General features: G+C 40.8%; 1 protein-coding gene across 2 annotated transcripts in view; it reads left to right on the top strand.

Moving 5' to 3' along the window:
- The first annotated feature begins 1042 nt into the window (after nt 1-1042).
- Nucleotides 1043-17739, top strand: part of LOC149449465 (V-type proton ATPase subunit S1-like protein) — an 80129-nt gene continuing 63432 nt past the window's right edge. Inside the window, exon 1 of one of the 2 annotated variants that reach the window (XM_089693236.1) lies at nt 1043-1262. In XM_089693236.1, the coding sequence (XP_089549362.1) occupies nt 1171-1262 (92 nt within the window). In that variant the 5' untranslated portion in view covers nt 1043-1170. The remainder of the gene's footprint in view (nt 1263-17739) is intronic. The other variant, XM_089693237.1, reaches the window with a different exon arrangement.

A 17739-nucleotide genomic window follows, 5' to 3' on the forward strand; every position in this document is an offset into this window, starting at 1 on the left:
CTCCCTCCTCTGCCGCTTTTGGAAACTGTAATTTTTTCGTGAGGAGCTGGTACCTGGTTTTAACAAGTGCCCAGGGGCGGACTGACCATTTGGAAACTTGGGCACTGCCCGAGGGCCCGGGGTCAGTAGGGGGCCCCATGAGATGCCCCTGGTACCTTTTTCATAGGCTTTTTTGAGTTTGGGCAAGGACATAAGGGCCCCATGATTCCCTATTGCCGGGTGCCCCATGAGTTGTCAGTCCACCCCTGCAGGTACCCACTCCCACTTCTGCTCTGCTACCGAGCAGAAGTTCTCCCCTCCCCCCCACAGCCCTCTGGGGCACATCACAGATCCCAGAAGACTGTGCGACCATTTACAAAGTGAAGCATGGCTCTTGCCTTGCAGTTTCACAACTGGTACCTCTATTAAACATACCATCGTCAGGGATCTGAAGACCAGTGAAGAATTGGCCCAGGTGAAAATGGTGCTGGATCCCTGGACAGGTAAGTGTTCTTTTATTAAAAGTCAGAAGCTACAGTATTTGTAGCTGCTGGCTTTTATTTTTTGGGTGGAGACTGAAGCTTTTCTTTAAATGTATGCATGCATGTATTTATTTCAGCTACAGACCAGTCTGTTCTTTTTCTCCTTGACTCAGTAGGTAATTGACTGTTTGTATGGATGAAAAAAAAAAAAGCCATTGTTGATCTCTCACATATTTTCTTTGTGCTGATAAATCAATAATGAACAGTTCTGAGGCTTGCACTGTCTATTTAAATTTTTGTTTTAAAACCCTTATTGCCTGATTGTTGCAAATGATAGATCAATTGCAATATCCTGATGAAGCATGGACAACCTAAGCAAGACACGTAACAAATATAGAATTAAAAAATCACCAAGTTTCCGTCTCTCTGAGAAGAGCAATTAATTCCACAAAGATAATTAAAGATTAACACAGTGATAATGGCAGAGGAGAAGTGGGACTGAAAAGTGCTAAGTGAATTCAGTGTAGCTAGGAGGAAGTATGGGGGAAGCACTAATGAGGATGAGAAGTTCGATGTCATAGTCCTCCTGTCACACACACTGCCTCCTATTGGTGTGTACGCTGTCACACATGATGAGAAGGTCACTTCTTTCATTCTGCTACCACAGATTAACAAATGTACGGGATCTGACAAGATCAGCTCTTCTTCAATGGAAAGGAATAGGCTCTGTTTTATTGTAGCTATTATCGGGATGGGAATTTTTTGCTCCATTGCACAGGTATCCGCAGGCCTGCAGGACAGGTGAGCAACAGAATCCATCTCATGATAATGTGTCCTGCACTGAGGCTATGGGAGATATTAGATTTTTAATAAGAGAAGAGTGTAAAGACTTGTGAATGTGCCTCTGTGAACTGTTTTACTGCAGCTATAAGATATATTAGATCTTTGTGATTGCCTTCCGGTAGTTTCATTTAATTAAAATAGAACCGTATGATCTGGGATTAAAGGACAGAACTGTTCCCCCGAATCATTGAATATTTTATAAGTTTTGTACAGGTTTGCTTCATTTGTAACACGCAGTTTCCAAATGTAGCAGCAGCTGCTGTATGTAATGGTTCTTATTGCTGCATTACCTTAGGTCACATCTCTTCGTTGTTTGTGCAGTGTTACAGTTCATAAGGTTGTCCAAGTATATAGGAGTATGTGATCGTAGAAGTAGACACCGCAGGGAGTCAGAGCTCTGGATATAGGGCAGGATGGACATGTGGTGATTTGTTTAATCTTTTATTAAGACGACTTTGGGTCAATAACGGATAAAAGATTTAGTATGTTTGCCACTGCATATCCAGCACAGTTTTAATTAGCGGTTGTTTAAACCCGCTTAATAGACATGTGAGAGCAAGAAAGTGTGGAAAGCCCAAGACATCCATTCTTGTTGTTTAATGCAGACATTGTGGATTTTTGTTATATGATGTACCAGTAATGTGAACGCAAGTACATTATATCCTGGTGTTTCATACTTTATTTCTCATCTGTAGAATAGTGATGGTATACATTCGTAACTTAAATCATCACACTAGTGTTGTTAATACTGTAAAATATATAACATTTAGAAAGTGTCTATGATGGATTTCATAGTTGTAATAATAGAAAATATACCTCTTTGGTCTAGGCATCAATACACAGAGCAAATGATACTTGCTGCAGATGAATACCTATTTATAGCAAGGAATCCTTCTGTTGTAAGCTAAGAAAATGTTAGAGGTTACGTCAGAATTCCATGATCATATAGAAGCTTGATGCTGAGACTTCTAAGGTGATTATTCTAAAGAAAAGCTTCTTATATGAATACATCACAGTATAGATCAGTCTGACATCCCCACGTGTACAGTACGTAGCCAAAGTTTTACGACATCACCCAGGCATGCTGCCATGTTGGATCTCACAACCAACTACAGTACAAGCCTACTTGTGTGCCTACCTGACCCACTGCTGCTTGGAAGGCATGGGGCATTATTTATAGAATTGTCGTGTGTGTGTATGTATGTGTGTGCGTGTGTGTATATATATATATATATATATATATATATATATATATATATATATATAGTTTCAGCTGGTAAAATAAGTATTGAACATGTCACCATTTTTATTTTATATTTATTACAGATACTTGTATAGTGCCTTCAATTTACGCAGCGCTTTACATACAGTTATTGTACATTCACAATTGCTCCTAACCCTCGGGGGGTGCACAATCTAGGATCCCTAATTCACATTCATACATTGGCCAATTTAGACAGGAGCCAATTAACCTACCAGTATGTCTTTGGAGTGTGGGAGGAAACCGGAGTACCTGGAGGAAACCCATGCAGACACAGGGCACAGGGAGAACATGCAAACTCCAGGCAGGTGGTGCCGTGGTTGGGATTCGAAGCAACGACCCTAGTACTGCCAGGCGGAAGTGCTAACCATTTAGCCACTGTGCTGCCCATATTTTCCTCATTAAATATATTTTTAAGCCCGGGTTCACATTATGCGTTGCGGGACACCGCATGTAATTCGCACAGGAATCGCACTGCATTCCTGTGCAAATTACATGCAAATGTCTGTGAGGTGTAATTTAAGTCATACACTTTGTATGGCTCAAATCGCATCACATCTGCACCAAAAAGGTGCAAGACCCTTTTTTAAATCCGCACCCGAATCGCAATGCATGGGTGTTTTCACCCATGTGATGCGATTTCTGGCAATTGCGTTGCATTTCGTGTTTTTTTTGGGGGTGTCATTAATTTATCATTGGCACCAGATCATATGGATGCGATGTGATTGCAATGCAGTGTTGAAAACGCAGAGGATGCACAGCGTTTCCCGCTCTGCATTGGTGTGAACCTTATTGTTTCAAAACATACTGATAGCATTGGTTACAGAAGGATTTCTAAATTTCTGAATGTTCCAGTGAGCACTGTTGAGGCCATAATCCAGATGTGGAAAGAATATTATTTTGCCATAAACTGTCCACGACCAGGTTCTCCTCGCAAGATTTCTGACAGTGGAGTGAATTATCAGAAGAGTTGTCCGAGAGCCAAGGATCATTTGTGGAGAGCTTCAGAAAGACCTGGATTAGCAGGTTTCAAAGAAAATAATAAGCAATGCACTCAACTGCCATGGCCTGTATGCACGCTCACCATGCAAGACTTCATTGCTGAAGAAAAAGCATGTTGAAACTTGTTTAAAGTTTGCTGCATAACATTTAGACAAGCCAGATTAGACCAAAATTGAACTCTTTGGATGCCATAATCCTCACCATGTTTGGAGGTCAAATGGCACTGCACATCACCCCATGGGAACATCATGGCATGGGGCTGTTCTTCAGCATAAAGGTACTGGCAAACTTCATATCATTGAAGGAAGGATGAAAGGAAAAATGTACCAAGATATGCTTGATAAAAATCTGCTGCCATCTACCAGGATAATGAAGATGAAACGAGGGTGGACATTTCAGCAAGACAATGATTCCCAACACAAAGCCAAGGAAACTCTCAATTGGTTTCAAAGAAATCAAATAAAGCTGCTAGAATGGCCTAGCCAATCACCTGACTTGGATCTATGGAAAGAACTAAAGATCAGAGTTCATAGAAGAGGCCCAAGGAACCTTCAAGATTTGAAGACTGTGTGGAAGAATGGGCCAAATTACACCTGAGCAATGCATGTGACTAGCTTCTCCAAACAGAAGGTGTGTTGATGTTGTCATTACCAACAAAGGATTTTGTACGAAGAATAAATACATTTCAGTTATAGCATGTTCAATACTTTTTCTGTGTGGCATTCCATTTTATTACACATAACTTAATTTCTGAACTTATTTGTTTTGGTTTCTTTGTATGTATGGATTGCATGGGTTGTTACTGACATGTGGTGAAAATTTCATGTCAATAGCACCTTTAGAAATACAGTATATTTACTGAGAAAGATGGTGACATGTTCATTACTTATTTTACCCACTGTATATGTAGGTGTGTGTGTGTATGTATGTATGTATATATATATATATATATATATATAATTATTATTATTATTATTACACAGTTTTTATATAGCGCCAACGGTTTGCTCAGCGCTGTACACTACAATGGGAGACAGTACACGAGACAGTACAGTAACAATACAATTCGATACACGGGGGGTTCGAGGGCCCTGCTCCTTGGAGCTTACAATCTGGGAGGGAGGGGATAGTGGTATAGGAGGAAATAGCTGTGGGGGATGGAGTGGTAGGAAGAGTGGAGGAGATCGGCAATTAGCTGAGGGCGGGGTTGGCTTCCCTGAAGAGATGGGTCTTCAGGGTGCGTCTAAAGGAGAGGAGGGTAGGTGAAAGTCTGATGGATTCGGCTAGGGAGTTCCAGAGGATGGGGGAAGCCCTGGAGAAGTCTTGGAGACTGGCATGGGAGGAGGAGACCAGGGAACTAGAGAGTAGGAGGTCTTGTGAGGAGCGGAGAGTACGTTTATGGTGGTATTTGGATATCAGGTCGGTGATGTAGTTTGGGGCAGTGTTATGATCAGCTTTGTACGGCAATGTTAGCATTTTGAATTGTATCCGTTGGGCAATCGGAAGCCAGTGGAGGGATTGGCAGAGGGGGGTGGCGGATACGGAGCGGTTAGTAAGGTGGATGAGTTTGGCCGCAGTATTCAGGATAGACTGAAGCGCGGATAGCCTGTGGTGAGGTAAGCCGGTGAGGAAGGAGTTACACTAGTCCAGTCGTGATATGATAAGGGAGTGAATGAGTTGCTTAGTAGTTTCCGGGGTTAGGAATGGACGTATTTTGGAGATGTTGCGGATGTGGAGTCGACATGAGTTTGTCAGCGATTGGACCTGGGGTTGGAAAGACAGGTTGGAGCTTAGGATGACACCCAGTACTCTGGCTTGTGGGGTGGGACTGATGGTGGTATTGTTGGACGTGATGGAAAAGTCAGGGGGGGGCGCGAGCTGGGGGGAAAACTAGGAGCTTGGTTTTGGAACGGTTTAATTTGAGGAAGTGGAGTGACATCCAATCCGATATGTCGTTCAGTAGGCTAGTGATTCTGGCGGAGACTGAAGGGGTGAGGCGAGGGGTAGAGAGATAGATTTGCGTGTCATCGGCATAGAGATGGTAGTTGAAGCCGTGAGAGTGTATCAATTGGCCAAGGGAGGAGGTGTAGATGGAGAAGAGAAGGGGCCCGAGGACAGAACCTTGAGGGACCCCAACAGAGAGGGGGAGTGAGGGGGAGGTAGTAGCATTATAGGTAACACTGAAGGAGTGCTGTGTGATAGATAGGAAGAGAGCCAGGAGAGAGCAGAGTCTCTGAGGCCAAGAGAGTGTAGGTTTTTGAGGAGGAGGGGGTGGTCAACCGTGTCGTAAGCTGCGGAGAGGTCGAGGAGTAGGAGCACTGAATAGTGGCCATTAGCTTTGGCAGTTAGCAGGTCATTGGTGAGTTTGAGTAGGGCAGTTTCGGTGGACTGTAGGGGACGGAAGCCAGACTGTAGGGGATCAAGGAGGTTGTTGTCGGTGAGGTGGGATATACAGGTGAAACTTAAAAAATTAGAATATCGTGCAAAAGTTAGTTTATTTCAGTAATGCAACTTAAAAGGTGAAACTAATATATGAGATAGACTCATTACATACAAAGCAAGATAGTTCAAGCCGTGATTTGTCGTAATTGTGATGATTATGGCTTACAGCTCATGAAAACCCCAAATCCACAATCTCAGAAAATTAGAATATTGTGAAAAGGTGCAATATTCTAGGCTCAAAGTGTCCCACTCTAATCAGCTAATTAAGCCATAACAACTACAAAGGATTTCTGAGCCTTTAAATGGTCTCTCAGTCTGGTTCAGTAGGAATCACAATCATGGGAAAGACTGCTGACCTGACAGTTGTGCAGAAAACCATCATTGTGGAAGAAAAAGGTGCACAAGCAGCAGGGATGACCACAGCCTGGTGAAGATTGTCAGGAAAAGGCCATTCAAAAGTGTTGGGGACTTTCACAAGGAGTGGACTGAGGTTGGAGTCAGTGCATCAAGAGCCACCACACACAGACAGATCCTGGACATGGGCTTTAAATGTAATATTCCTCTTGTCAAGCCGCTCCTGAACAACAAACAACGTCAGAAGCGTCTTACCTGGGCTAAAGAAAAACAGACCTGGTCTGTTGCTCAGTGGTCCAAAGTCCTCTTTTCTGATGAGAGCAACTTTTGCATCTCATTTGGAAACCAAGGACCCAAAGTATGGAGGAAGAATGGAGAGGCACACACTGCAAGATGCTTGAAGTCCAGTGTGAAGTTTCCACAGTCTGTGCTAATTTGGGGAGCCATGTCCTCTGCTGGTGTTGGTCCACTGTGCTTCATTAAGTCCAGGGTCAATGCAGCTGTCTACCAGGAGATTTTGGAGCACTTCATGCTTCCTTCTGCAGACAAGCTTTATGGGGATGCTGACTTCATTTTCCAGCAGGACTTGGCACCTGCCCACATTGCCAAAAGCACCAAAACCTGGTTCAATGACCGTGAGATTACTGTGCTTGATTGGCCAGCAAACACGCCTGACCTGAACCCCATAGAGAATCTATGGGACATTGCCAAGAGAAAGATGAGAGACATGAGACCGAACAATGCAGAAGAGCTGAAGGTCGCTATTGAAGCATCCTGGTCTTCCATAACACCTCAGCAGTGCCACAGGCTGATAGCTTCCATGCCACGCCGCATTGAGGCAGTAATTGCTGCAAAAGGGGCCCAAACCAAGTACTGAGTACATATGCATACTTATACTTTTCAGAGGTCCGATATTGTTCTATGTACAATCCTTGTTTTATTGATTGCATGTAATATTCTAATTTTCTGAGATTGTGAATTTGGGTTTTCATGAGCTGTAAGCCATAATCATCACAATTATGAAAAATCACGGCTTGAACTATCTTGCTTTGCATGTAATGAGTCTATCTCATATATTAGTTTCACCTTTTAAGTTGCATTACTGAAATAAATGAACTTTTGCACGATATTCTAATTTTTCGAGTTTCACCTGTGTGTATATAAAAATATACACAAACACATGGCAATGAGGCCCATGTCATAGTTATGTCATTCGTTGCTGTGTTTACTCCTTGGCTGTTGTAATTTATTAGAGGTTGTTTCTTGGCCGGAGTGGTGGTCATTTCTTGGCTTTAGCAGCAGTAGTCACCCATGCAGTGGCCATTCACTGTGTTCAGTTATAGTATAGTTTTATAGTTGCAGGACCAAAGAAGCAGATTTTGATCACTTTCTAGTAATGATAACAAAGATACCAGTTGACCAAATATTCCATACACATGGTACAATCTAGATGTGCAAGATGAATGTAGCACTTTCACACCCCCAGGTAACAGAATTGGGCCCCCAGGTGTTCAGGTTGCTAACATTCAAAACCTCTGGTTAGGATCCTTGGCTTGTAGTTGGGTAAAATATTGGGCACTAGTCATTTTATAAAGTTTAACAGAGTTTATTAGGCAGATTAAAATTGGGGAGAGGGGTTAGGGCACAGGATACTCGAAAAACAACCCCAAAAAATATCAGACTTTCAAACTCTACTTACAGCAAATACAGAAAAGGTTTTAAGATCAGGACCAGTAATCTGTACTCTTTAGACTGTAGATCAGTTTCATTATATCACAGTTGTTCAGTGGACTAGCCACCAGACTTTCCTGCAAGGCCCACTGGTGATAGCGTCTGTTTAGTTTGCCAGGATACACTTCAGCAGCAAAGTCTTCACCCCTGGTGCTCCAGTCTATAAATACTTTCCTACACCAAAAAAGCCTATGCAGAAAAGTCATGTCTTTAGATAAAAACAAACAATGCAGCTTTGACCAAAGAAAAATAATGCTTTTACTATATGTGTAGGCCATATGCATACCCCCTGAAGCCTGACTAAGATGAATTTCCCTTGTCTTGCCTTGTTACTAGGACATTACTAAGACACTTCCAGCCATTACAATTCACCACCACCATCACAGGAGTGAGCTTATCTGCATAGGCAGTTGTTTGGTAAAGGTGAATTATGCCTTTAAATTAAACTCCAGTCAAAGAGGTAAATAATTCAATGGGAGCTCCTGACAGGATACCTGATTTTTCACTGCTGCAGTTAAGCTGTATTTACAGATATTGTCCCTTTGAGAGGACAGTAGAATGAGAACTTGCAGATTGATTACCTAATTTCTCAATGAGTATTTTTTCTTTTTAATCCAGAGTTTAGTGTCAGACCAGAGTTTATTGTTGGGTAAATGGGATTCTACTGACATGCATTTTAAATGCAGGTAAACATGCATGTGAACATGCCCTTAAAGGAACCTGTCAGGAACTTTCCAGGTTAGTGACTTCCCAAGTAAAGCTAGCCATAGATGTGTAGCCGTTTCAGTGTGATGGATGTTCTGTTGAGTGTGGATGTTGGAAAAATGTTGTTGATTAGCAGCTGCAGCTGTCGATCAATGTATTCCGACAGTAGAGATTCCAGAATACAGCATCCTGATGGGGGTGTTTGGGAAATTCCTCTATCCACTTTGCTTGTGTGGATGGAGGAATCTTTTTTTATTTTCCCACTGGCTGAATGAAAAAAAATGAAAAAAAATTATGACCAGCTTTATGAAGGATGAATGACATTTCAGGCCTGGGGCATGAACTTTTCTAATGAATCAGCAATAGCATATCCCATATTTATATACTGACAAGGTGTTTGTAAATGGATAATTGTTCGATATTATCGCTGAAATGTTTACATCGGAATGATAATAGGTTGCTTAGATATATACTCACTGGCCACTTTATTAGGTACACCTTGCTAGTACCGGGTTGGACCCCCTTTTACCTTCAGAACTGCCTTAATTCTGCCTGGCATAGATTCAACAAGGTGTTGGAAAAATTCCTCAGAGATTTTGGTACATATTGACATGAGTGACCATTGCCTTTCTATCATCTTGAACCAGTCTGCCCATTCTCCTCTGGCCTTTGACATCAACAAGGCTTTTTCATCCATACAACTGCCACTCACTAGATATTTTCTCTTTTTCGGACCATTCTCTGTAAACCCTAGAGTTGGTTCTGTGTGAAAATCCCAGTAGATCAGCAGTTTTTGAAATACTCAGACCAGCTCATCTGGCACCAACAACCATGCCACGATCAAAGTCACTTAAATCCCCCTTCTTCCTCATTCTGATGCTCCGTTTGAACTTCAGCAAGTCGTCTTCACCACTTCTAGATGCCTAAATGCATTGAGTTTCTGCCATGTGATTGGCTGATTAGCAATTTGTGTTACCAAGCAATTAAACAGGTGCACCTAATAAAGTGGCTGGTGAGTGTATATTGCAGTTACAAGGGTTGTCAAATGTTAACCACTGATAAATTATGTGGAAATCATGAAAGTGATGAGTCAGTAATACTTAATACAAATACAAAAAGATTTGAATGGTTTTGCATATCTGTATAAGGTTGTGCTCTGAAATCTTTAAAATCCCCCCAAAAATGATTGAAAGAGGTAAACCATGGTTAACAGTGGAAGACGTAAAGTATAACTAAAGGCACAATTGTTTTGAGTAGTGTTACCTCTGCCCCCCATAAGGGAGAATCATTCTATCTTTCTGTCCTGTTTATCATTATTATCAAAAGTGATTGTAAAGGAAAATCACAAGGTTTGGGTTGTTCCCCAGAAAAGTAATAGAAGGGTAATCTTCCAATGGGGACACTAGTTCTGGTGAAATGGGGGGCCCCAATAGATTCCCTTCAGTCACAGAGATTTCCACTTGCTTCCTGTTTTGGTTATGAGACACGGAGTGAAGGTAAATCTCCCCAATGGGAGATGGCAAAAAAACTGCCAGGGGTTATAACCCCTACTCTATCCATAATGAAGAATAATCTATCCTAGGGAGGAGCCTTGCCGCAGTGACATCACACCGCAGAGGCTGCATGGAAGGCCGGCGGCCATTTTGACTAATCCTAGAGTATGTGCTGACAACTATTTTGCTCTGCAACTTCCCATTTTTTAATAAAATTACTACACTATTAGCACCTTATTGTTTCTGGCTTGTTACTAACGAGCCTCCAAGGTGGAGAGATCCTTACTTTTCTAAGCTTTTTATCTGGTGGTTTGAGAGTTCCTTGGAGCTGTCCCTGGATGCTGAGAGGGTCCTGTGAGAGAGGTCTGGAGTTGCCTTGTATGCTGACCGTGTGCCAGATGATTCCACAATCCTTACCTGTACCCAGATGACCACAATAGGATAATATATATACATGTGCTTTAATTTTGTGCTTCTGGTGAGTGCAATCATATTACCAGTTTCAATCACGGATTTCACCAACACGGATCACCTGAATTTTGGACTTTATTTATCCTGCTGATTTTATGTCAATATTTATCAAACACTAAAGTCACTTTGTATTTATTTATTTATTTATTTATTTATTTCACTTGCTTATACATCATTACATGACGGTTCACTTCATACCGTTTAACACTTAAAGCGCTATCAAGCGCCCACGCCAGTCACTTTATTGTTTTCTTTCAGCGCTGCATTTTATATATATATTTATTTTGAGGGTAAGAGGTTTCACCTTTATGCAAGCAGCTAGACAACCAAGCGCTCACTTTTTACCCCTTTATTTATAAATCCATGATAACCCATGCAAAAATACATACACTAAAACACTACAAAATATACATCTGGATATCAATTTCATGCTAGCCATGCCAGGGATACTCACAGTGGACAGGGATGGAGTTCCACTGCCTTGTGTTATGCCCAGTGTTATTAGATCCCCGTGGGGCAGACATGGGAGAATACCAAGAGGGGGAAAGATCTAGCAGGGAGAGCATGGATATGCAACTATATATAGTAATTAACCACAACGTACACAGCCATCCACAATACTGCCCTAGCTACATCCCCAACCTCATCCGCAGATATCGTTTAAATCGTCTGCTCCGCTCCTCCGAAGACATCTTGCTCCCTAGCTCCCTTGTCACCTCCTCCAATGCTCACCTCCAGGACTTCTCCAGAACCTCTCCCAATCTTTGGAAGTTCCTACCCCAGTATGTCCAGTCATCCCCCATCCTGTCTGCCTTTAGGCGATCTTTGAAAACTCACTTATTCAGGGAAGCCTACCCCCACCTCCAACTAAGAACTGTACTTGAGTCACCTCCATCAAATCATCCCCTGCAGGTATCAACTTTTGTCCCACCTGTAAGCTTCATGTGCAGGGCCCTCCTATTTCTTCTGTACTGAACTGTATTGTAATTGTACTGTACTCCTTTATATTGTAAAGCACTGCGAAAATGTTAGCGATATATAAATCCTGTATAATAATTTAGAAATATAATACAGTGATTACCAGTCACCTACGTTAAATTATTTGATATTGCATTTGTGGCACGTCAGCAGGTTTTTGTTTTATATTTAGGCCTGGGTTTACGCTGAATACGACAGTCACTTGAAGTAGCATGATTTCAAAGTCAGGTGTCAGCGCGACTTCAGGTGCAACTTGTAAGACATCTGTGCAAATTCATGCACAGATGTCTATGGAAGTCGCACCTGAAATCACCAAAATTAGTGCAGGAACTATTTTTCAAATCGTGCAACTCCAACGAAGTCAAAATCAAGCTGGGAGCTGCCCACATGATACCCACATGCAAGATATCAAACGATAATAAATACAAACTGTTACACAACCCCTTTAAAGCCAGTGTAAAATAGCTACAGTATTCAAATAGCAATATGTGCAACATGTTATCAGTGTGAAAACTCCAGTGAATTCCTATTGTGGCACTTGTGCAGGCTCAGTCCCAAGCCAGTCTCTGTCATTCCTCCCAACATTTTTGAGATTGGAACGAGGGACATCTATTAGCAAAAGTATTTAAGCATAGGACACACCCCCTGCCATGCTTCTTTAAAGGAGAATTCTACAAAAAAAAGATTAGGTCAACCCACAAGTTCTTTTATTACCACTACTATTCCTTTTTTCTGGCTTTTGAAATCTACAAATACAGCGATTTAGAAATTGGATGAAAGGTTTAGCACTGGAAAGCACTTTTTGAAAATAAAAAGTGCATTTTATATACAACTATAGAGGTCAGACCAAAATAAGGGACAAATAAGGAGGAGTGAGGGACAGAGGAACTTTGTTTCAAATCAGGGACAGTCTCTCGAAATCAGGGACAGTTGGGAACTATGGCTGTGTGTGTCCATTATAACACACAGCGTGGTTTAGCTCTGCTCCCTTCACTCCCTCCTCACTGTATTTGACTGACAGCAACAGAAATCAGTGGGTCCCACTGCTCTCAGCCAAGCCTGTGAGAAAGCAGAGAGAAGAGAGAAGTCCTGCAGACAGGCACAGCGCTGGATCGATACAGGACTCAAGTACATTGTAAATATACAGGGAGGTGTGCGGGGAAGAAACAAGTAAAAGAACCTTATGATTTTAGAATCACTTTAAACCCCCAAACATTGATATAAAGTTTATTTTCTGAAAGCAAGGGTCCTGTAGAATAAAATAGTGACAGTTGTAATTTTATATGGTAGAAATGGGTTAAAAATAGATGAAACATAGTTAAATGTGCATGTATTATAGAGATGCACTGCATTTATTTTTTTCTGCCCTGCCATGCACTTTACTTTAAGAATACGTTTAGGGTACTTACTAAATGCACACTTATTAGTTGGACATTGCAAATGCTGCTAACTTGTAAAATCCACAAACTGCAAAATGTGCAACTGCGTTGTGTTGAGCAGCCACTTCTGTCTACATCACTGCTGTGCAGATACAGGAGATAGTATCTACCTTGTTAGAGCACCTTCATAATAGGATCCATAAGGAAGGACAAACCGATCCAGAACATTAATTTATATCATGCTTTCATTTGCTGCCTAAAGAGTATATTTGGTTTAATATACTGTCCTATTTAATAGTATTATAGAAATACATGTTAGTAATAAAATAAATCCTCTTTTTCTTAAGGGGTTTCTAGTTCAGAAATAAGATAAGCTACAAAACCAACCTGCTTAATGGATAACACAGCCTATTAAGCAGGACTTGACACTTAATAGCACTAATAAGCCTTCCTAACCAGATTCGGTGTAGCGATTAGGGTGATTTGGATAAGACCCACACTTTTGTTGAGCTATTGCATATTGTGTTTCTGCTGCACCATCTGCTGGTAGACTAGGCATACAAACAAAATACTGTAGTATCATGTAGTACATTTATTGCTATCTATTAGGTGTGGGGCAGGGCATAATCGATTGTTGGTAAACAAATATACACAAGAGGGATATAGTGTAAACTAATATTGATGGGGATCATTAGAGAAATGAAGAAAGCTACTGTTGTTAACATGAACGAAAATAAAAAATTGTCCGGCTGTCAACCTGAACCCCTGGTACATTATTTTTTGAGTCACTGGCTTAAAACAGTTATGTTGTTCTGACTTGCTGCATATGGAAAGACGGTCAACAAATAGTATTTTCTGAAGAATGTAAAAGTAACAGATTAGGTGTTCCTGTCATGACAGGTTTTCTTTCATTTAGGCCCCTTTCACAGGGTGATACGATCAGATCCGCCTTTCAGTTTTTCAAGTGGACTTAATCAGATGGCCAATGTATTCCTATGGACCAGCGGGTGTAAATGGTCTGTTTTACACCAGCCTACCTCGAATCCCATCTAGGCAGATCAGAGGGCAGTAAATGGATAGCGGTGTCTGTTTATGCCCAACCACTCATAGAGCAGAACGGACTCTGTTTGTGTCTGCTCTGCAGAAGCCGAGTGGACACCTGCTCTGCTCCAATCAGCGGGGTATCAGCAGACAGATCATCTGCTGATCCAAATGGAGCCTGCCCCATGTGAAAGAGGCCTTACTCCTCTTACAAAATACATTTTTCTCTTTAAAGTCTATTATTAAGTAAGTGTCTGGAAGCCTAATTGTTCACTTTTGGGTATAAACTTTCCTATATTAACTGGTGGTTCATAGGCTTTAGAGTAACCCTGTGTTCTGCTATTTGGCTAAAATTGATGGCAAGTTATGCTTATATACTTTTATTGCATTTTTTCCAAATATGCCCGTGAATAATCCAGCTAGAAATGGTGACACCACTGATCAGTAAGTTAAATATTATATGAAGTGTTTAGAGGTTTTAGTTGGAAGGATGTCTCCTCTGCAATCCAAGTTTTGTTTTTCAAAAGCCATCAAGTTATTGTATATACCACCTTCAGCCTGGGTTGACATATATGCAGTGCGGTATATCGCATGTGATTTGTACATGAGCCGCACCGCATTCCTGTGCAAATCACATGCGATTTGTGTGCGGTGTGATTGGAGCCATACATTTTGTATGGCTCTAATCGCACCGCACCCACACCAAATACGTGCAGGACCCTTTTTTTGGTCCGAACTAGAATCAGATTGCACGGGTATTCACACCTATGGGATCCGATTCTGCACATCGCACCGCGTTTTGCTGAAAGCTTTCGGGGTGTTGTTAACTTAACATACACACCTGCAGCGGTTTGCATGAACGTGGTGCGATTCTGATATGGAATTTGCACTGAAAACACAAATTCCGCACCGCATCAGTGTGAAACAGGGCTGAAACCAAAACTGCTAAATCTTAATTTGTTTGGACATACTCTATAAAAACATTGAGTTGGCACAGAACAAAGCATCTGCTCCAGCCCTAAATCAAGCACTGGAAATAAACAATATTACCGCACACTACCCAAGTTTTCCTTACCTGACCCATACACTTGCTCCAGCACCTTATTAGCTCTGTGAACAGCTCTCATTATAGTGACATTCCTAATGCTGTGAAACATATAGTTCTCCGCATGTCTCATAGATCAGATATAACTAATTCAGCTAGTCCACTTTGGCTTAATGTAATGAACACAAACTAAAATTATTCTATAGTCTTCTCTAGATGTGAATGAATATATGATTATATTTGGGGTGTTTAAAATAGTTTTCGTCATTGGTCATCTTATTGGGAGAAGTTCTGTCTACTTTTCAAGCGTTATTGGGTTATTTTAAATTTCAACCGGTAACCTTGTCACAAGGGTTTACTCCCTGGTCAGGTTTTATTTCTTGGAACATGGAGAAAATGCTTCAAGAATTTTTCTCAAAAAGCAGTAGGCTTCACATTGTTCCCTAATGAAGCTTTTTTTCTGAGACTCAACAGACAGTCCAACGTTTCAGCTGATATTCAGGCAATTTATTGGCATTCAGCTAATTGCCAACCATCTGAAGAAGCTGGGAAGCAAGCAAATGTGTAACTGTATCATCGGCATGAATACAATTTGGATATATGGAAGTCACCAATCCAGGAACTTTACCAACATTTTAACAACACATGGTTATTAATCTGCTAATAAGAGAATATCAAGTCTCCTAGGTAATCTTCAACCATCAGGAGCATTGTGAAAACAACAAGGTAAACTGCAGCCATTAAAAGAATGGCCTATTCACGTGTCCATGTGAATGCAGACCAGTTAATTGCTGAGATCCAAGGCAGACCAAGACTCTATGTTCTCAAATCTCCAGTTTATTCAAACAAGTTTGTAAAAGTTCGCCTCTGGGAAGAAGTGTGCAGTGCTGTCTTCAAGATCTGGGACATATTGGACAGCAATGAAAAAACTGACAAAGGTATGTAAGCTTTACATTTTGCTTTGTAGATTCGCTTACCACTGTTTAACCATTTGTAGAAGGACATGTAAAGTACAGAATTTCTAGTTACATTTAAATTAAAAAAAAAAAAAAAAAGCGCATTAAAGAGAGTGTCACTGACACCTACTCCAAAAACCAGGCAGCTCCAGATGCCTCAGTTTTAATCCCTTGCATGGCACACAGGAACCTTTAAAACCCATGGTGTTATGAAGACATTAACCAGCTTCTGTCTGTACTCCCACTGCTTGGGCCTTACTATGTGGCATCAGGAACAAAACGTAAGGTAAAAAGGTAGAAGGACCAGAGCCATAGCTCTGTTTTCATTATAGCATGCAATGGCATTGGAAATCTAAGGGCACCATGCAGAAGATCAAAGCTGATATACCTGCTGCTTGCAATGTCTCTTTACATTCTTTTCATGATCTTAGTTTGTTTTAGAAGAAACTAGAATGTATTTTAATGAGTAACTTGTCTTGAGTTATTAGTAATAAATGTTTTGTTAAATTTAACATAAAACATTTTTTATGTTACTATCAGATTTTTAGCTGCGTGCCATTCCAGATTTTTAAAACCATATTTTATAAACAGATTTATAATTTCTCTTTCTTGTGGCTATGTGTAGACTTTTCCTCTTTTGCAATGTTTGGGTAGATTGGACAGCAGTATCTATGTTTTGAATACAACTGGTCCAAAAATAAGGCGAGGGGCCTTTAATATACCTCCAAGGGTTAGTAAAACAGAAATAGCTTAAAAAACCATATCTTTATTTTATACATGTAAAAGAACCATATAAGTATAAAATAGATAAAATGTGTTAACAGACACCAATACCACTGCTTGTTTTGTAGCAGGAGAACATAGGTTGTAGAGTCCTCAGAGATCACTCATATAGGTCGACGCATTTCGTGGGAAAACCCGCTTCATAATGGGGGAAAACAGGGGCAGTCACTAAAACAGTAACAAAAATGTATGTGTTAGAAACATTCACAATAGTTGTTACAATATCATTGTACTGCAAAACATACCCTATCTATAATAATAGAACATCCCGAATCCATTCAGAAGCAGAAAAAAAAATATTAAAGGGATAAAAAGAATAATCGTTACGAATGACTAGGGACAGTGAAGGGAGAGGAAAGGAAACACTGGGAGTAAAAAAAAGGGGGGGGGGGGAAAGAGGGGAAAAAGGGGGAAGGAGGAGAAGGAAGGGGGGGAGTAAAGGAAGGAAAGGGAAAAAAAGGGGGAGGAAGGGAAAGGGAGAGAGGAAAGGAAGGGAAGGGAAAAAGGTGAATGGGTGGAGGAGGAAAGAAAAAGGAAAGGGGAAGTTCCAGGGTCTATTACAAATGTATATAGCGCTGAGTAAATTAACGGCGCTATATAAGTACCTGAAATAAATAAATAAATAAATAATATATATGTATATACCTTGAACCTTACAGGATCTAATAAACCAAGATGCAACCAAGATGTCAACAAAAGGTAGTAAGGGTAATGTTCCTCAGAATTAATATTCAGCTGCTGTACAGTATAAAAAAAATCAGTTAAGGGTAAAGCAGATCATTATTTAATAATCA

This window comes from Staurois parvus, unplaced genomic scaffold (genome assembly GCF_062004578.1).
Source record: "Staurois parvus isolate SC_StPar_1 unplaced genomic scaffold, SC_StPar_1.0 ptg000618l, whole genome shotgun sequence".
In the NCBI taxonomy this organism is placed as follows: Eukaryota; Metazoa; Chordata; class Amphibia; order Anura; family Ranidae; genus Staurois; species Staurois parvus.